Below are 20,394 nucleotides of genomic sequence, written 5' to 3'. Positions count from 1 at the left end.
ACTTTTTTCAGGATTCATTGATACTGTATAACCGCTACTGTATGTGGTAGGTATGTCAACTGAATATCATTCATATTGATGTAAAATCAAACCATAAAAGCTTAATCAAATACAAGGGCCACTTGATAAATTACAATCTTTCATAGACGTGAATGCAGCGCCCACTGCTGGAGCTCTAGATTAAAGTTGATCGAGACACGCATTAACTACTAAAATATATTAGCTTTTATTTACATTTAGTAAGGTTTTAGTAACTGCCCAAATTTCGGATGTCTGTTTCATCCAGCAAAATGTGAAAGTAGGCTACATCTTCGCTGCTTCTACCAATAATAAAAAACACACAATTTTACCGTGTTTAAAAACTTTTATTTAAATTTCATTTTTGAACTTAGAGTATAGTATACACTGTACAACATTATATGATCAATAAGTTATGATAACGTTTTAACATTTCAACTTTTTTTTATAAGATATACAAGATTCAACTCATTGAAGTCATTTTAAGTCAGTTTAATGTAATTTAAGTTGAAATGACTTAAACATCCAGTTTGATTGTACTTAAAAATTTAAGGCAGCAACTTTTTTTTTTTTACAGTGAATTTAAAATAATCTATGTGAGACTTTTCTGTTCAGAATCTCTCGTCTACACTGTTAGATGACATAATTTCACTCTTGACCCTAAATCAAACCCAAACCCAGGATAGAGAGGCTGAGTGAATGAGGTCTGAACTGTGTGGATGAGGGTCAATGTGTTAGAGACGCTGTAGAAGGACAGAGTTCCTGCACTGTGATCCACATACACTCCGATTTTAGAAGATCTGGAAGACACAGGGAGCTCAGTCTCTACGTTATTGTGCCTGAACAAGTAACTGGAGGGAGAGCAGAACAAACCCCAGGACTGATTGTTAAATCCAAATACATACTCACTGTTCCCTCCCTTCCTGCCAATGCTCTTATATGACACTGCTATAAACACACCTTTACTCCCACTCCACTCAACCTCCCAATAACCACGTCCACACACATTCTCTTTACACAACACCTGCAAACAACAATCAAATCTGTCTGGATGTGCAGGATAGCGCTGAGGAGTGTTAATGTAAGTAGCCACACTGTTGTCTTTCAAAAGAAGGAGGAAATGATTTGCTGTGTTTGAATCCAGATTGAGCTGATGAGAATCTGATGAAGATAAAACACAATCAGTTCGTTCAATGTTTGTTAGATAGTCGTGAATGCATGCATGTTTCTAAGTGTGCGAGTCTGTTTCATGTATTTACAGTAAAATTTATTTTACTTTACTTTACATGTGATTTGCATAATTACAGCGTTCTTTTAATTTAATAATTTACTTAAATGCCCTTATGGCAACAGACTGTGCAGTTCATTAGTGTGTGTGTGTGTGTGTGTACACTTTAAAATGCCTTACACTGAAGAAACTGTTCCCTGGTCTTGGGTTCATTAGTGGGAGTTTCAATGCATGTTACTATGGAAATAAACAGACCTAATTGCAATTTCCATAAATATATATATATATATATATATATTTAGTATTTTTTTATTCTTGTGTGTGTGTGTGTACACTTTAAAATGCCTTACACTGAAGAAACTGTTCCCTGGTCTTGGGTTCATTAGTAGGAGTTTCAATACATGTCACTATGGAAATAAACAGACATAATTGCAATTTCCATTTAAAAAAAAAAAATATTTAGTGATTTTTGATTCTTCTACATGTTTCATGATGCCAGACCTATTTCTGAGAGTAAATGAATGTGCTACAGGTACTTTACCTCCATTAGAGATCTTTTCAACCTCTTCTATACAGAAACCCTCTAGTTTTTCCTTCAGTTGAGAGATTGACTTCGCCACATCTTGAAAAGAGAGGAGAGAACTCACAGTGATGCTGTGTAAGTCTCCAGATTCAGGAGGTGCAGCGATGTACTCAAACCTCTACAGAAAAAGAAAAAAATATGTACAATAAAGATACAAAAGAATTACATGAATCGAGCGCTTTAGACTCCTAGAGAAAACTTGATAGTTTCCAATCAGCAGCAGATTATACCATCAAATCAAGGATTTCCTGACTGGGCTACCCTTGTCCATTCATCTGCATACTATTACAGACTGGACAATCGACACAGGAGAGTTGCCCAGACATTCAGGCCAAACTTGAATATGTGTCAAGTACCTTAAGATAAATCTTCTTGCTGAACCTGTTTGTGATTACTTTTATAGGCTAATGAGAACACAGAACTAAGCATCAACTTATAGAATTCATGACAACATTGGACCTTGAAGCTCTTCTTAAAAACTTACCTTCGGCAGCGGGAACTGGCGGCCCATTCATACTTAGAATTATACGCTTTGAAAGATGGCCAGAATTCTAGGGCACCTCTGGTCTGCGTCAACCTTCTTTCCCTCAGAAAACCGAGGTTACACTGGCTAACTGGACGTACTTTTTCAGACAACTCTAAGGGTAAAAGACTGATGATACACTGGGCAACTTTTTGAGCAATGTTGCTGGGCAATGTTGCCGTCAACGGGAAACCAGATGAGACACAAGGCCCACGACCGATCTAAATTAACCAGATAGAAATGTATTGCCCAATGGGAAAGTGCCCAAGCAACAATCGCTCTGCAAGATTGCCCAGCAACATTGCTCAAAAAGTTGCCCTGTGTATCATCACCTTTAAACATGCTCTGCAATGTCCCCGCAACCCTTGAATATTCCTACCCAAGTGATTCCGATAACACAGCCCCTGCTTGTCTAGCCACATAAGCTATATTTGGTATAGTGATATTGTGGTAGTACTTCACAAAAGTATGTGTTAAAACTTTGATGATGCAGTGTGACCAAAGAGAAGTCACATGAGGGTGGAATTGCCCATAGATAGAGTAGTCTGTTTTGGGTGACTTGACTGAATGAGAACCTAGTTTAACTTAGACTTATTGACCTTGACACACAGTAATGAGGGTATGCAGTGAAGAGGTGTACTTAAGTCATCGTATCAGTGAATTGCCTTTTTAATGTATTTTGAACAAATAAAGGATACATAATAGCTATTACGTCATTGGGTCACCTGCAGGAAATAGACGTGATCATCTGTGTTTGAAAGTTGCTCCAGCTCAGCATCTCTCCTCTTCAGATCATCAATCTCCTGCTCTAGTTGCTGCAAGAGTCCTTCAGCTCGACTCACTGCAGCCTTTTCCTGATCTCTGATCAGCCTTGTCACCTCAGAGCGGCTTCTCTCAATGGAGCGGATGAGCTCAGTAAAGATCCTCTCACACTCATCCACTGCTCCCTGTGCAGAGCGCTGTCAGGACACAGATCACAATAAACTCTTACTGTTGCCTCACACAGCTTGAGACCCACAAGTAGCTTTAGTGCAGCTGAAAGTGACCTTAAACTGCTCAAAACTTACCTTTTGAGACTTCACAGCATCCCTCAGTTCTCGGAGCTGCTTCTGTCTCTCCTGGATTCCCTGCTGGAACTTTCTCTGTGTTTCTCCCAAAAGCCTCTGTAGGAAAACAAAAAAGCTGTAAAAGCTCAGAAATAATACATAAAACTGCAGGAATAACAACACTGTGCATTAGCATTTATTATTGTTGTTAGCATTAGCATTGGCACACTGACTTCCATTCATACCTGTTTCTCTGTCCTCTCAGTTTCAGCTGTTACAGTGTCGTGGATTTTATGTTCATCCATCAAACATGGATAACAAATGCACTGCTGGTCAGTACGACAGTAGATTTCCAGCTGTTTGTTGTGTTTTGGGCAGATCATCTCTTGGAGTCGTCTGGTGGGATCCATCAGATTGTGTCTCCTGTCTTTAAAGAAACTCTCATGTTGTTCAAGATGACTTTGACAGTAAGAGTTCAGACACTCGACACAGGATTTGACGGCTTTGTATTTTCTTCCAGTACAGACGTCACAACCCACATCTCCAGGTCCAGCGTAACTTTGAGGAGGACAGGCTGTTTGTAAATTTGTCTTCTTTAGTTTCTCTACCATCTCAGCAATCATAACATTCTTACATAAAGCAGGTCTAGGAGTGAAGGTTTGTCTGCACTGAGGACAGCTGTAGATTAGCTTCTGATCCTCCTGAATCCAGCAGTCTGTAATACAGCTCATGCAGTAACTGTGTCCACAGGGAATGGTCACTGGATCCTTCAGTACATCCAGACAAACTGGACAGCTGAACTGGTCCTGAGAAAAACTGGCTTCTGCCATTTCGCTGTATACAATACACCCACACACATGCAACTTCCTGGTTATGTGTTTCAGTGACGTGTGCAAAAGAGATGTCTGTGACTGTGAGGTTTGGCTCGCTTACCACTGTTATATTTACATATTGTCCATGTTACGTATTTGAAATGGTGGTATGTAACAGTAAATGGTAATAAAAAAAAAAATTATATTATGGCGCATTCAAGTCTTCTCGTATAGATCGTATTTACGAGTTGAACGCACTTGAACGCCACCACAATGTCATAAAAACCAGTGGGGAGCTCGGGATAGCCCCGATCTTTACGAGGTGGGCGTGTCACTGAGAAACATGGCGGAATACCACAAAATGTGATATTGTCAGGCTTTTCTATTTACAGCGCAGCAAGCTATTACCGGCACAGAATATGAAGGCATTATATGTAACGATAAAGTTGGCAGTGTGGCTTAGTAAATGAATTAAAAACATTATAAAAAAAAGTACACCTAATGCACATTTCTTTGTTCTTCATTTTCAAGATCAGGAGTTTAAGAACCTTACTGTATTTTTGTGTAATTAATTAAGAGAAAGTAGGCTACTCCGCCATCTTACTCCAACGAAAGTGATTTACGCACATGCCGTCGTAAACACGTACGACCTCGTACGTACGAACTTCCCAGGAGGACTTGAACGCACCATTATCGTAAAGTATATGCTATTAATAATATAAAAAAGCTTCCTCAAACAGCCACCCCAGAATGACATTAGACTATAGCTAAATACAGTTGAGAAGTTGATATGGTAACCATCTGGTAAATACAATAATTTAATACTAACACATGGTGTTAAATCTAGCCCTCATTCATTTTTATATGAGCAGTTATGGGAAAACATATGTGCTCGTTTGTGCAGTTCTTAACAGACATAATGCCAAAAAGGAGGTTTTAGAGTCGCACCCCTTTAGACAAACCATTCTGACATTAAATTGACGGACAAAGACCACGAGAATCCCATAGTACATTTGGTGTGAATTTTACGTTTGTTTTCTGAGGACTTAACCAGTGCTGACGTACGTGTTGATTAATTAATTCTCATTTAATAGTAGCCTATAGCCTACTTTTTCCTCTTTAACCTGAACACTACTCATGTTTTTAGTCATTTGAGGGAATGTTTCTGTATTTTTCTACATACTTTGAATAATTCAATTTAAGTAATTTTAGCATAACTAAATTCCTCAATCTAACTCAAATCAACTCGAACGCGTGTTTTTTCCATAGACTGTAAAGGTTTTTTCCCATTATGACATTTAATCATTACTATGGCAAATGCATTGGTTATGAATATTAATTAGGATCTGCCGACGTTGCTTGGTAACCTTGCTCAAGCTTTCAGGCACGTCACCTTATTCATAAGCCAAGCTTTCCCCATAGTAGGATTCGTAAATTCGTGACGCATTACATGGCAAAGAGGTCGTAGTGCGTGAAAATGCTAACCGGAAATGAGTGAATACAGCAATGTCTAGCCGATAAACGTTGTTAAAATAAAGATATCAAATGGTCTTCCGACGGTGTGTGTGTGTACAACATTAAACAAATAAATGCAGTTAATTATGATCACTCGCAAAAATAAAATTCTTTAAAAACTAATGAGCGCGTTAATTAGCCACTTGACAGTTAGCAGCAGCAGAGCAGCTGTACATTTTATGTTGCTTACCAACGCGACTTACAGTGGTTAAATGGAAATATTTATAGCCTGATAAGGCTGTAATCTAAATCCGACACATTTGTTGCAATCGAGGTGCAGACAGTTATTGAGTAAACGGGTAAATATCCAAGGTTTTTGCACTATTACTGTTTCGACAAACGTAACGTTACTGATTTCTTTCTGAAATGTAAACAACAGCAAGCGTGGTTTCACTAAGGTTCATGATACTGTTGCTATTGATCTTAACATGTATATATAATGTCGGAGATATCAATTCCTACCAATTTGTATGTAAAACATGAAAGAGCTTTCATTACGGGTGTCCAAATATGGTTCTCAGTGTACACGTAATCGTTTATATTTCCATTCGAGGCGATTAATATGCTTCAATTATCTGAAACCCCATTCGATATAATGATTTTTAGTTGGATATTATCATTAAGGTTATTCGAGATTTTATTACCATCCCTTATCGTGGCAGTATAGATTTGTTCTATCCTGATCAAAACATTGTTTGTAAAACAAATCTTGAGAATGGTGGATAATTTATTGTGTGGTTCTCTGTGCTTGTCTATAGGTGAATGAGTGAGACTGACTTCATCTCTGCTGATATGGCAGAGATAAACCGCATCCATTATGAGCTAGAATATACAGAGGGCATCAGTCAACAGATGCGGATCCCAGAGAGGCTAAAGATTTCCTCCAGCTCATCAGAGGAACCATCTGGTCCCCTTCTCGACGCATCCCACAGTACTATGATGCATGTGCCAGAAAGGATTGTAATTGCAGGTATTAGCAAAGTCATGGTGTGGGTTTTAAGTAAATGAAATGTTAAAGAAAGCAACAGCCAACTAATGCCCAATTTTAACTTATCAAGGAGATAGCAATGACGCCCGTTTCGGGAGACCCAGAGATCTGGATTTGATCCAGTCTACGCCACTAGAGACGGTTGAACTGAAGACCCCACCACGGGTTCTCACCCTCAATGATCAACCTCTGGACTTCCTCGAGCCAGAGCCAGATTCAGAGCCAGCAGGCAACTCCACTGCCCAGCCAAGAGACGAGGTAACAAAGGAATCAGGAAAATGAAAAACTTTGAATAATCCTGTCATCCTGACTTCTGAAGTTGAGAGCTGTTGTCCCTCTCTTCACAGATGCGATCTCACTTTAGGTCAAGACGGGAGCGCTGTAGGAGTGAGAACTCAGCAATGCATCGCAACGGACAGATAAACAAACATGAATTGTGAGTAAAAATACACTAACTTGGTACTGTGAAACTACAGTATGTGCATAATTATTAGACAAGTTGATATCTGATCATATATTTTTCCAACACTTTTTAATTCTTAACCCTGTAAATATGAAATGATAATAAAAATGTTTTATGAAACAGTTTATTTAATATACAGTTATAAACATTCCTCAAAAGCCTGATGCATCATATTTGTTGCTCACATTTTAACAAGATTTTTCTAATATATATATATATATATATATATATATATATATATATATATATATACACACACACATGTTTCTATTAATATGAGGGTATAAACCCTGCATGCATAATAATTATAAAAATAAATGTGGCAATAAAATAGTAGGATTTGTTTTTCCACTATATAGTTTTAGAACTGCGAGAATCAAGCTGCACATACAGCTAACTGCTCTGTGACTTCTACTTTGTGGATTTCTGTTTGGAAATTTTATGTAGACACATTTAGACATGTTGTGTTTTTATATCAGATAGTGAGTCTAGCCACACTCGTGTTGTCTGCAAGTCTGTCCATGTGCGATTCATGTGTCACAATCACGTCTCTCTCTGTTAGTGCAAGCCCGTCTCCATCCCGTGTTCCCGTCCGAACTTGTCCCCCTCTCATCAGCCCTGAGGACGGTCAGAACTTAAATAGTGCCACTGGTGTCCTTGCCTACATCAAGAACACGACTCGCAGGGCTTACCAACAGGTCCTGGAGGTGTTGGACGACAGCCACCGCAGGTGGGCTCTTCCCAAATGATGCATCTCTTTTAATTATGCATATGTAAAGTATAAATGTGTGTGTGAATAGTAGAAAAAAGTCAAATGCATGCTTATTAAATGTGCAGTAAGCGATTTCTGAGAAAGGCTGTCGAAAGTGTGTCGAACCGAGCACCACAACACACTTGTAGCCAATCAGCAGTGGGGGGCGTGATTTCAAATATCAACAGTGTTTCTCAGAAAATCGATTACTGCACCTTTAAGCTATTTAAAGGAACACTCCACTGTTTTTTGAAATAGGGCTTATTCACCTTCTTTCCTACATTTAGATAGGTGGGCAAATGCATTTTTGTCTCAGTGCATGCATTGTTTTAGTTTGACAGGGTCGGCGCTAGCTTAGCTTAGCATAATGAATGGAATCCTTTGTTGCCAGCTAGCATGTCCTGAGTAAAAGTGATATAAAAAAAACACCTAATTACTTCTTGTGGCCTGCGTATTCACAACAAGTACAAATAGCGATGCAGATTAACACTAGGCGATTTCCTAGGCAGATATTGACTTAAATATTAAGGACTATATTAGGGGGAAGCACAGGCGAAGCACTGCTACTTGGGCGTGATATCTCTGCGCCCAAGTAGCAGTGCTTCGCCTGTGCTTCCCCCTAATATAGTCCCAAGTCAATATCTGCATAGGAAATCGCCTAGTGTTAATCTGCATCGCTATTTGTACTTGTTGTGAATACGCAGGCCACAAGAAGTAATTAGGTGGGTTTTTTAAATTTTTATATCACTTTTACTCAGGACATGCTAGCTGGCAACAAAGGATTCCATTCATTATGCTAAGCTAAGCTAGCGCCGACCCTGTCAAACTAAAACAATCCATGCACTGAGACAAAAATGCATTTGCCCACCTATCTAAATGTAGGAAAGAAGGTGAATAAGCCCTATTTAAAAAAACGGTGGAGTGTTCCTTTAAATTCATAATTTTTAATCCATTTTTAAGGAAATTAAAAAACCCTGTTTCTAATCAAATGTTTTTGTTTGTGTGTGTGTAGTCGGACAGCTCTTGTGACTTTTGATCTAGGTCTGGAGAACACTGGGGATGATGTTGTCTTAACAGACGCTGCCTCACTGCGACGACAGGTAATGTCTAACTCCTCTGCCTGTAACTTGTGTCCATAACAAAATGTCCATAAGTCAGGGATGTGATTTTTCCTTATTTTGTATTTTCCTACTTAAAGTCCGCGTGAACCGGAAGTTGCAAACGACTTTTCTCCAGTGTTGTGACGTATTTCCCAGTGGAAAGGAATATTGAACAGAGGGCAGGGTTTTACTCTAGCGCTCCTCCTCTCCATCTCTCACTCATAGCAGACTAACGGTTTGAGGGGAGTGGTTAAGCGTTTCCCAACCCAAGCCGTCAAACCTACGTCATCAGAGAAGGAACGCCATTCCAGACCGGAAGTAACTTTTCAGACTTTGATTAAAGATTATGACAGCAAACTATTTTTTTCTGTGTATTAACTTGCACGGATTAATTTTTCACCACAAGACTAGTAATATGCGCTAACAAAGTAAATAGGGTCAATTTTGATTTCAGTTGGACTTTAAAAAGTATGGCCCACGTGATTTCTGAGGGGGAAAAAACAGCTGCATTTTCAAATACATTCAAAGGCGGCATGAAACGGAAGTTGCAATAGTCTTTTCTTCCCTATTGTGATGTATATCTATGGAAGCTTGTTTCCGCCACAGAATGAAAAATAAAAAAAGCTAATTGCTAATTGCGATCTCGCAATTCTTACTTTTGTTCAGCGGAATTGCCGGTTCATATCTTGCAATTCTGAGGGGAAAAAATCTGTCTTTTTTTCCTCTGAATTGGACTTTATAAATCACAAATTTGAGAAAAGAAATCAGAATTATAAATTACATATAATTTTACAGAGAGCCCAGAATTATACAGAGATATACACTCGCAATTGCAGGAAAAAATTTCAGAATGGCAAGATATAAACTCGCTGTTGCAAGTTTATATCTAGCAATTCTGAGAGAAAAAAAGTCAAAATTGCAGGATGTAAACTCGCAATTGTGAGGAAAAAAGTCGCAATTATCTTTTAAACTGTTTTATTCCGTGGCGGAAACAAGCTTCCATATTTTTCTCCTTCAGGAATTGATTGGATGGTTGTGGTTTGCCATTGCTGTGATGTCATGTGAGTGACAGGTTGTCCCGCCCTCGCGCCAGTAAACGCATCATCAGAGATGTCGCTTATTGTGTGCATTTGAAAATCTTCCCAAATGTATCATTATAATCGTTTATTTTCAACAAAAGAAAAGCTTTAAGGTCTCCCTGCGTCTTATCCGCCAAAATAAAAGCTATATGGTTTAATGTTTGAAAGCAAAAAATGAAGACAGCCAAATGAATTAGTATTGTAGTTTTATTGTTGTTCTGCAAAATAAAAATATTATTATTTACGGTACAATAGTGCATATATAATAATTTTCCTTCTCAGTTTTCATCCTTAGCTGATCACATGCATGATCAATCATGTGTTTTGATTTACTGAACAGATCATCAAGCTGAATCGAAGACTGCAGCTACTGGAGCACGAGAATAAAGAGCGAGCCAAGCGGGAAATGGTCATGTACTCCCTCACTGTTGCGTTCTGGCTGGTCAACTCCTGGATCTGGCTCCGTCGCTAAACACCCCTCTTTTCCACTCATCCTTAGAGGGTCTAACAAAATAAAAGACACTTCAGTCACATTGTATATTAGGTATTTTCTCATTCTCAGACTTTTCTGTTAGTTAAGGGTTAAAATAATACTATAACAGTTGCACTGCTTTCAATAACAGGTCTAATTATGCTCTAAGAAATGTGGTGATTTTTAAGTTTTTGCATTTCCGATTGTATACTGTTTTTGTAATTGTTCTGTATGAATAGTTTGATGGTCCAGTGCAACGTGATGTAAAGATGTAAATGTTCGTAATATTTCATTAGACATTCCATTTTTGTGAATGCATGAAAGTTTGTACTCATCTTTCAGTTATTATTTATGCAAGAACATATTTAAAGTTGTGGGATCACCAAAGAATTAAAGTGTGAAATGCATAAACTGTATTGCTTGTCACTGAATTTCAGACTCTTGATCACAAGAAGTCTATCCTCTTGATTTTTATTCATTTTAAATATTTTATTAATATCTGAGCATACATGCCACTGCGTTAAATATCCTAAAGTAGTGTATCTTCCTTCAATGATCAATGGGAGCAAACGTGCAACACTTGTTTTAAAGCAAATGAATAATAGATCTATCTTTTCTTAAACAAAATATCTATAACAGTTGCTGATGCTCAGCATTAAAAAAAAAACGTACAGTATATTAAATATCACAGCTTGCTGAAGTCACAGAACACTGCTAAGTGACATCATTTTGAACACTTCTGCAACAAATGCAGTCATTTTCAGGACACATCAGTTCATCTGCATGTTTTGCCCTTGAGCCACGGGGTTCCTGTCACATGGTTTATCCTCCAGCTATGCAGTGTCTGTCCAGCTGTTAGCCGGGGATAATAGTTTCAATACCATTTACACGTAACTACTAACTGTCTATCGATATTTGCTGGGGAAACCCCTAAATAAAGATTACACACATCTCAAAAAGTTGCTTTAGACATCAATATAATTGTTTGTTTAATTTTAATGTAAGCCTTGTCACTGGCATACAGTCGTAGCAGTTCATTTTGCAATCTAGTCATTTTGTATGAGATATTATTTGTTGGTTTATGTAAACATGCAGACTGAAGACTTTGAATGTTTCATCACAACAGTAAAAATGACTGTTTATTAGCATCTCACGTCATGAAGTGTTCAAATCGAGGCAACAACACAATAATTGTGACAAATTCTTGTAATTGAATATAATTTAAAGTGTTTTGTAAATTATTTAATTAACAGTTGGCACTTGGCACTTGGTGGGGGAAATATAATTGTCACAGCTTGCTAAGGTCACTGCTAACTGACTTTTCTTCTTTCTTTCTTTTTTACAAAATGTAATAATTTTCCAAGTAAAATATGACATTTTAATACAGCAACATAGCGTCAGCCCAGATCCGGCCCACATCTGGGCCGTGTGGAATCCACGTGTACCAGACGTGGGCCGGATCTGGGCCGACACTATGTTGCTGTCCGGGTAAGGACATTCTTGGCCTTTCTGTGATTGCAAATGTTTGGAGTTGTGGTCTTTATGAAAATATTTAAATATGGTTTAATAACGATTAACGCGTTAATATACTGTAGTAAATTTACCATGGCAACCTTTAAAAGTAGCTAAACATACCACAGATTATTGTAGTGATAATAAAAGTGATATTTTTGTTGAATCAGAGATATAATGAGCTGCAGTGTGGATTAATACACTGGATGACACTCAGGATGTAAATCAGATGCCTTTGAACTTCAGGAATTTCAGGAAAGAATACTGACTTGTACATCATTTACAGTATGTATGATCTGTAGTTGTATGAGCTTAAAGTAAAAGTATAAAGGTAATGATAAATAATTTAAAAGATTGCTTATGCTTTTATCTCAACAAAAGTTTGTTTTTCACTCGTTCATATCATTCATATTATCCATATGTTCGTCATGTGTGAATGTGTCTTTCTGGCTTTAACTGTATCTTTATACTTTTTCACATTTGTATTCTTGAATTAGGCTATATTATTATGTATTGTATTCTTATGTGTGCACTGGAAGCTTCATTACCAAGAACATTCCTGCAATAAATCTCTTTCTGATTCTATGGAAGGTTGTTTCCGCCACAATTATGACTCATTTTCTCGCAATTGCGAGTTTACATCTCGCAATTCTGACTTTTTTCTTAAAATTGCGTGATATAAACTCACAATTGCGCGTTATAAAGTCAGAATTGCGAGTTTAGCCTATGACTATAACTCACAATTGTGTGTTTATATCTCAATATTCTGACTTTATAACTCGCAAGTTGAAAGCTTATATCACTATTCTGACTTTGTAGCCTAAATATAACAAGTATAGTATAACAGTGTAACTCACTGCGAATTTATAACGCGATTTTGAGGGGAAAAAGAAAGAATTTTCCAACACAACACAACAAGCTTCCATAGATTGTGATTGTGTTTCTGAAGCGATAGAGGGCGCTCTCTCGTTCTCTAGACGTTTCTGACTGTGTTTTCTTCGATCCTGACCTGGAAGAAAAACGGAGTGTCAGTGAGTTCGGTCCTGCTTGGCACAGCAGTGGACGTGGAACAGTCCGTGTATTAAGTTACTTGCTGATGGATCCGTTATTGTGAGAACGCAGACATTTGTACTAAGACTGCGGCGGAATATACTACAAACCAATGAAGGAAGCTTTCGCTCGACCCTGGACTTCGCTGGTGAAGGAAATAAGTAACTTTTGATTAGCATTTTGAACGCTTGTGTTATAATTGTGTTCCAAATTAAGGTGCAAATGCTCACCTTGGAGGAGCACGTCTAGTATAGCTGTTGTCCTGTTCTCATATTCACTGGCTTCGCTCGCACGGTCGTTTCCGCGATGGCTCCGATGGGCATCCGACTGTCGCCGCTCGGCATAGCCGTGTTCTGCTTACTGGGAGTCGGTGTGATCTATCACCTATACGCGGGAGTTTTGTCCAGCAGATTCGCCTCGTTCAGACAGAAGACGACCGTGGATCTGCGAGACCTGCTCGCGCTGTCCATGGATGCTGCGGTGCAGGGCGGACGGGAGGTGAAGAGGATCAGGGAGGACAACACGCTGGAGGAGAAGTCAAAGGGCGAAACTAAAGAAGGTGCCAGTGAAAAGCTCACGCTGGGTGATCTGAACTCCCACCGAAAGATGTTCTACCTGATCAAGAACACATACCCTAACATAAAGGTACAGCTGATCTGTGCTTGAGGATACTTTACAAAAAATACCATGGTAACTATATAATCTGCTTAGGTTCACAGTCATTGTATTTATTATAAATGATTTATCTGTGCACGCAGTATTTTTTATGAATGATTTATCTGTGCATGTCAGTATTATGTATATTTTTTTTATTTAATGTGCCCTCGTAATCGTTAATCAAAATAACTTCCCCTCCGTCTTTTACTGGCGCAACAACCTGTCACTCACATCCAACCAGCCAATCAGTTCACGATTTACAGAAGCAAGTCCCGCCCTACATTTTTCTTGTTTGAAAAGCCGCTTCATACTATGCATACACATCATGCCAAATGCCATGTCATTCAGGAAGAAAAAGACAACTTATGTTTAAGGCCGTCTTTAAATGCCATTCTTCCGCAAGAAGATATAGACCTTACACGCCAGAGAAACAAGCACGCAGCCATCTTTAGAAGTTTGTCTTTTAACTTCTGTTTTTGCCGTAGCTCTGTGATATGTTTCAATGGCGTCGCTGTCGAAGAGTAATTAGTGGGTGAAATTAATTTACTTATTGTAGAGTTAAAGAAAACCAGGAAGATTTTAAAACGAGCGGTTCATTCATAAATCCATAAAAGACCTGTCCTTCATGTTGTGGAAATACAAACCGGAAGACAGAACACAAGGAGTGCAGCCACTGATCTATATAGAATGACTTATTCTTGACTCATAAGATTTATGAAGGGAGGTGAAGCGAAGCAACTGACGCCGTAGGTCACGTGGCAATGACAACATGGCGTATGTAGTTTATATATTTAATTTATGTATTATGTAGATTTAATTTATACTACACACATTCATACAATACAGAAAGTACTTGCTTAATGGTTTCAAAGTAAGTTTCAAACCAAATGTGGTTTGCTATATACCTGCTATACAGTATGTGATTTCGGACGCATCATAGGTGTTTGTCCCATGCATTTTTCAAAAGTATTTGTTAAAGAATTATAAGTAAGCCACAACCCAAACCAATCATCTTAGAGGTGAATCACAACATTACAAACTTTTATATGAAGCTAAAAAGTATCCGATAAAAAGTCAGAGGCACAAGAGGGAAAGGACTGCAATCTCAAAAGCATTGCGAATGACAACAACGGCAGATAAATATAAAACCATTGATTTAAAGACATCGATTGCATATAGATCAGTTCCGGTCAGTAAGCACGGCCCTGACTATGGAACATTGTTGTTAAAGGTGAAAGATCCGACAGAATATTTAAAATGAGACTGAAATGAAGAGCCCTGAACTATTGCTTTCTCAGTTTTTAACCTCAAGGTTAAGTAACAGAAATGGCTGCCTAAATGTTCTTCAAAGTGTGGTTTTCTTTCCTATGTTTGCAGGTGAACTCAGAAGAACATGCGAACGCTGAGGGTGAGGCCACTTTGTGGACACGCATCATCCCTGAAGAAATTCTGGCCAAGATCCCTGGGGAAAAGGAGGTTCTTGCAGACAAGATCACAGTGTGGATTGATCCACTGGACGCCACTCAGGAATACACAGGTCTGGTGCAACTCTTTATTTATAAATCATATCACCATAAATCAGGAATAATATCTTCAATCGCCACATTATTTGTGTAGGTTATATATATATATAGGAGTTGCAAGTCCTGCTGCTGTAGTGGGAGGAACAGTGTCATGTTCCTGCGGTGCACAAGTGCTGTACCAGGATGTAAATCCTGTTTGTGCTTTCAACAGAAAATCTCCGGAAGTATGTCACCACCATGGTGTGTGTGGCTGTGGATGGGAGTCCTGTAATAGGTGTGATCCACAAACCCTTCACTGGGTACACAGGTGTGTTTACTTGAGCTTTACAGACATATTCAAAACCAGATTACCAGGTGGCTTTGGATACAGGATCTAGGAGCCATTTTGGGAATGCCAAGGAATGAGTGATTTGTTGTTTTCATAGTTCATTTTCTGCACTTTTTTGGTAACATCAAATACGGTTCTTTGTCAAGAACTACACAACGTGTAATAATTAATAAACAAGAAAACACATAAGTAAATTAACATTATATTAAAGGGATAGTTCACTTTGAAATTAGATTTTGGTATGTTTTAGCTTACCTCAAGGGCATCCAAGATGTAGGTGTCTTTTTTTCCGCAGTAGTTTCAATTTTGATATTTTTAGGTCAAACCGTTCTTGTCTGTCAGTCATATAATGCAGGTCTATGGTCACTGTCGGAGTTGGATCCAGATATAAGGGGTGGAGATTGGTAGGTTTAGGGGTGGGTTTAGGGATTACGGGGTGGAGATGGGTAGATTTAGGTATATGTAAGGTGGGAGGAGTTGGATCTGGATCCGACTCCTCCCCGTGGATTTCATGTTCCGCATTGAGGACCAACTCGCGTGTACGCAGACTGGTGCATAGATATATACACTAGATGTCGCCTTGTCTAAGGCAGTTCATTGGAAAGAATGTCTTTAAGGCGACATCTAGTGTATATATCTATGCACCAGTCTGTGCACACGTCACACACCAGGATGCGCGCGTGCCCTCAGATCACTTGGACGTGGCTGTGTATAAGAGGTAAAAACGATATAAATACTCTTCTTTTACTCACACAAACCGCTCTTTCGTGTCTTAGGCCATCAATGTGTACCTACGATGGGAAATTTTTTTAATTTGGACTCTGTGCATGCTCTTTGAGACAGTGACCATAGACCTGCATTATATGACTGACAGCCAAGAACGGTTTGACCTAAAAATATCAAAATTGAAACTACTGCGGAAAAAAAGACACCTACATCTTGGATGCCCTTGAGGTAAGCTAGAACATACCAAAATTTAATTTCAAAGTGAACTATCCCTTTAATGTGAGACTTCATGATCATTTTTAGTGTATTTAATGAAAATGACAGTAGTTTATTATTGTGTATAAGGGCAGTAATGAACATATACTTACACTGTTCTGTTCTGACTGTTGCGTATTTAATGGATTCATACTGTGTTGCTCTCTCATCATCAGCATGGGGTTTTGTTGGAGAGGGATCCAATGTGGCACCTCGATCTTCCTACAACACGAACTCTCCTAAGGTGATAGTGTCACGCTCTCACTCGGGCAAGGTGAAGAACTTCGTTCAGGCTGCCTTTGGAAACAATACAGAAATATTACCAGCAGGGGGCGCAGGTACTGCATTCTGGGAGATCATCTCCTGTTGAGAAATACATGCTTTGAAAAGAATATTTAAAATCAAAATGTTCACTTCCATTTAAAGGTTTGGGGTCAGGAAGAATGTTTAACAGAAGATTTCTATTTCAAATACAAGCTGTTGTTTTAACATTTCTATTCATCAAAGAATCCTGAAAAAATGTATCATGGTTTCCACAAAAAGGAGCACAATTGTTTTAAACATTGATAATGATAACAATCATAAATGTTTCTTTCTGCAGCAAATCAGCATATTAGAATGATTTCAATAGAATCATGAGACACTGCTGTCAATGGAGGGACAGAAAGCTCTCAGATTTCATCAAAAGATCTTCATTTGTGTTCTGAAGATGAACGAAAGTCTTAAGGGACATGAGGGTGATTAATAAAGACAGAATTTTCATTTTGGGGTGAAAAAACCCTTTAAATACATGATCCTTGTGTTATTGTGAACGATTCATTGGTGCATTTTATTCTAAAGTTTAAAAATGTTTGTAATAATTCATTATTAAATATTTATATTAAATTATAACTAAGTATAGATATGTAGTAAATATTTAATACAGGTTATAACTGGTGTGACTCAAATAGCATTCTTATATTTCAATCCTTTCTTCTCACCTTCCAATTAATTCCAATTGGATAAAATTTCAACTCCCATTCTACTTTTTTTCCCCTTACTAAATACAAAATAGTCGTCAATGACTGTGGCAGGAGAAAACACTACTGTACTTTGCCTCAGTAACCTTTATGTTTTCCCCTCCGCAGGATACAAGGTACTGGCTCTTCTAGACTCCGCTGATAAGGAACAAGAGATGGCCGATATGTACATCCACGTGACGTACATCAAAAAGTGGGATATCTGTGCGGGCGATGCCATCTTGAGGTCTCTTGGTGGTCAAATGACAACTCTGAAAGGAGAGCAGATTGATTACTCGGGGTCAGAAGGAAACACGGGCGGCCTGCTGGCCAGCATCAAAACTGACCACAAGGGATTGGTGAAAAGACTCCCTCCTTGGGAATAGAACAAACAATAATAAATCACCGTCCGGTCCTGTCCCTAACACTCCCATTTTCTTCAGTTCCACACAGGTGTGTAGAAACACGAGGATGACACGAGATGACCGATCCAATGTAGCTCAATTAAATGTGTAAAGAATACCCAAACGAGTTTGAGAAGTGTTACAGGTCTTGTACAAAGGAAGCGTGCCTTTGGATCATTAGTGTGACACATTAAAAGAATGTTTATGTGTAAATGAACTAAAAGTGAAAGTCAAATCATGAGGTCACCTTTATTTAAAAAACGAATCTCCTGGGTGAACCAGTAGCTCTATTTCTCGTTTGATTTTTTTCTAAACTTGCTGGTAAAACCGGGTTTAAAATGGTTTTGGGTGAAGATTTAACTGTGAATCCAGTGATAACTTGAATATGACGTCCTTGTGCGTAGCGCTACTTCGCATAATTGATTACATCGTTCCCCTTGATGCCGTTTTGTTTTTCAATTTTTCTGTCGGATCTCAATTTGTAAAGTTTATACACTGATATCTGACTTGCTGTGTGATTAGACTACAGAGGTTTAGCACCAGTTGTAAATAAAAAAATATATAATATAGTATGTTAAGATTGAATTTTTCTTTTGTTTCTAAGGAAAGTTGGAAGTTAAAATGGATTTAATGGAGTAGAAACTCAGCAGTCCTCATTCAGATGTTGATTTATCGTAGGGGTTTTTCACTGTGATTGCCAATTTAAAAAAACATATTTTTGTATGAGTATTCATACTTTCCATGATTGTTTGTTGAGTTCCTTTGGATAGTCATGTACTGTTTACCTTTTGACAAAAACATTGTGAGCATGAAAAAAGAGAATAATGGTTATAAAATCTAATTCTGCATGTGTCCTTTTACAGATTTTGTCTGAGATTTGAGGCATGTTATTTGGCATCACATTGATTGACATCATCATTCTGCCTTTAATAAATAAATGTATATGGGTTTTATAAGGAGTGAACCTTCATTTTTATGTAGTGAAATACAGTTTTGCATTATGTCCAACAATGCTTTGGTTAGGGAATGTACACTCTTAGGGGGAAAAAAGGTTGGGGTTCTGCATAAATCCCGAGGGTTCTTAACTCACATTTAAAGAACACTTTAATGCCAAAAAGATTCTATATAAGGAGAAATGTCTTGCATGATTGCATTATAGTTTGTGTGTAATTATTTCATTTTTCTTGAAAAAGTATGTTTACAAGCTGTTTAATTCATAAATTGTAGTTCAAATTAAAAATGAACTAAAACTAAATCCATAAAATGATCCCTGATGGGAAACACGAAAATGTTTGAATGCAAAGCGCCTGACTTTTAAGGATTAAAAGGACACTTAAAAGGATTAGTTCACCCAAAAATGAAATTTTGTCATTAATTAGGCCTACTCACCCTCATGGTTTTCAAAACCCATTAAACCTTAGTTCATCTTCGGAACACAAATTAAGATTTTTTTGATGAAATCCGAGAGCTTTCTCACGAGAACAGCGTCAGAGACTTACACTAAAGAGAATAAATTGTTGATTAAAGTCGTTATTTTAGTTTTTTGTGCACAAAAAGTATTCTCGTCACTTCATAACATTAAGGTTGAACTACTGTAGTCACTTGGACTATTTTAACGATGTCTTTACTACCTTTCTGGGCCTTGAAAGTGGTGATTACATTGCAGTCTATGGAGGGGTCAGAAAGCTTTTCATCAAAAATATCGTATTTTGTGTTCCGAAGATGAACGAAGGTCAAGTTTGGAACAACATGAGGGTGAGTAATTACTGACAGAATTTTCATTTTTGGGTGAACTAACCAAAGGCACACTATGCAAGATTTGTACCTTAACAGCTTCGAAATCATTTCCGCTGGCAAAACCAGCAATGCAGGTTTGAGAGGTGGCGCCCTGACAAATCTGGCGAGAATCACGACTTGCTTTACGGCATGACGTGAATCATGGCAGAGTCGACAAAGAAAACGCGGTCGGAACCATAGGGTCGGAACAGGGGGGCAGGGTTTCATAAAATATTGAAGCTTCCCCGGGCGCCGCCATTGATTAGCAGACCCCCACCTGCTGTTAGCATTCCATTGACTCCCATTCATTTTGATGTCACTTTGACAGCGAATAACTTTACATCTGAGGCGTTTAAAGACTCCATTTGTCCATTATTTATTTCTAAAGAAACATGAAAATGTATAAAAGGCTCCATTACCTTGTATCTTACGTTATGGCCCCGCAGATGCAGTTTTTGTGAAAGTAGGCTAACGATTGCGTCATAACCACGTGACTCTCAGTCGCACAGTAGAGAGATTACCGTATGGACAGGAGGAGAAGCTCACAGGCAATCGGGGGGACGTGGAGGCAAAATGACAAAATAATT

At 38.3% G+C, this 20,394-nt stretch overlaps 3 protein-coding genes across 7 annotated transcripts; 2 read left to right on the top strand and 1 right to left on the bottom strand.

The window, feature by feature from the left end:
• Positions 1 to 348: 348 nt before the first annotated feature.
• Positions 349 to 4,267, bottom strand: ftr01 (finTRIM family, member 1). 2 transcript variants are annotated; one of them, XM_081375125.1, is made up of 7 exons: positions 3,644 to 4,265; positions 3,420 to 3,515; positions 3,078 to 3,311; positions 1,788 to 1,947; positions 1,597 to 1,653; positions 1,427 to 1,483; positions 349 to 1,179 (listed from the first exon to the last, which is right to left on the bottom strand). In XM_081375125.1, exons 1-7 carry the CDS (start codon positions 4,226 to 4,228, stop codon positions 644 to 646), a joined length of 1,725 nt encoding a protein of 574 aa, XP_081231251.1. In that variant the 5' UTR covers positions 4,229 to 4,265; the 3' UTR covers positions 349 to 643. The 2 variants fall into 2 exon arrangements, with proteins under 2 accessions (XP_081231251.1, XP_081231252.1); XM_081375126.1 differs by lacking the exon at positions 1,427 to 1,483 and having other exon boundaries at positions 3,644 to 4,267.
• Positions 4,268 to 4,857: 590 nt separating this feature from the next.
• Positions 4,858 to 11,532, top strand: mffb (mitochondrial fission factor b). 4 transcript variants are annotated; one of them, XM_081375530.1, is made up of 7 exons: positions 4,858 to 4,905; positions 6,484 to 6,695; positions 6,784 to 6,971; positions 7,061 to 7,149; positions 7,739 to 7,906; positions 8,940 to 9,027; positions 10,447 to 10,993. In XM_081375530.1, exons 2-7 carry the CDS (start codon positions 6,488 to 6,490, stop codon positions 10,576 to 10,578), a joined length of 873 nt encoding a protein of 290 aa, XP_081231656.1. In that variant the 5' UTR covers positions 4,858 to 4,905; positions 6,484 to 6,487; the 3' UTR covers positions 10,579 to 10,993. The 4 variants fall into 4 exon arrangements, with proteins under 4 accessions (XP_081231656.1, XP_081231654.1, XP_081231655.1 ...); XM_081375528.1 differs by lacking the exon at positions 4,858 to 4,905 and adding an exon at positions 5,641 to 6,024 and having other exon boundaries at positions 10,447 to 11,532; XM_081375529.1 differs by lacking the exon at positions 4,858 to 4,905 and adding an exon at positions 5,671 to 5,769.
• Positions 11,533 to 13,066: 1,534 nt separating this feature from the next.
• Positions 13,067 to 19,309, top strand: bpnt2 (3'(2'), 5'-bisphosphate nucleotidase 2). The gene is made up of 5 exons (XM_081375527.1): positions 13,067 to 13,785; positions 15,175 to 15,334; positions 15,532 to 15,627; positions 16,806 to 16,967; positions 17,757 to 19,309. The coding sequence occupies exons 1-5, from the start codon at positions 13,447 to 13,449 to the stop codon at positions 18,011 to 18,013; spliced, it is 1,014 nt and encodes a 337-aa protein (XP_081231653.1). The 5' UTR covers positions 13,067 to 13,446; the 3' UTR covers positions 18,014 to 19,309.
• The last annotated feature ends 1,085 nt before the right edge of the window (positions 19,310 to 20,394 follow it).

This window comes from Scardinius erythrophthalmus, assembly GCF_964197995.2.
Source record: "Scardinius erythrophthalmus genome assembly, chromosome: 9".
In the NCBI taxonomy this organism is placed as follows: domain Eukaryota; kingdom Metazoa; phylum Chordata; class Actinopteri; order Cypriniformes; family Leuciscidae; genus Scardinius; species Scardinius erythrophthalmus.
This window is presented reverse-complemented; position numbering and strand designations above follow the sequence as displayed.

Excerpts from the sequence above, each read along its gene's own strand:
- ftr01 (XM_081375125.1), bottom strand. The coding sequence starts at position 4,228 with ATGGCAGAAGCCAGTTTTTCTCAGGACCAGTTCAGCTGTCCAGTTTGT. Across the intron at positions 1,948-3,077 it reads ATCACGTCTATTTCCTGCAG|AGGTTTGAGTACATCGCTGC; the intron begins GTGACCCAATGA and ends CTTTTTCTGTAG. Across the intron at positions 1,654-1,787 it reads TGAAAAGATCTCTAATGGAG|TGACATGTATTGAAACTCCT; the intron begins GTAAAGTACCTG and ends TTATTTCCATAG.
- mffb (XM_081375528.1), top strand. The coding sequence starts at position 6,488 with ATGAGTGAGACTGACTTCATCTCTGCTGATATGGCAGAGATAAACCGC. Across the intron at positions 6,696-6,783 it reads AGAAAGGATTGTAATTGCAG|GAGATAGCAATGACGCCCGT; the intron begins GTATTAGCAAAG and ends TAACTTATCAAG. Across the intron at positions 9,028-10,446 it reads CTGCCTCACTGCGACGACAG|ATCATCAAGCTGAATCGAAG; the intron begins GTAATGTCTAAC and ends TTTACTGAACAG.
- bpnt2 (XM_081375527.1), top strand. The coding sequence starts at position 13,447 with ATGGCTCCGATGGGCATCCGACTGTCGCCGCTCGGCATAGCCGTGTTC. Across the intron at positions 13,786-15,174 it reads ACACATACCCTAACATAAAG|GTGAACTCAGAAGAACATGC; the intron begins GTACAGCTGATC and ends CTATGTTTGCAG. Across the intron at positions 15,335-15,531 it reads CGCCACTCAGGAATACACAG|AAAATCTCCGGAAGTATGTC; the intron begins GTCTGGTGCAAC and ends TGCTTTCAACAG.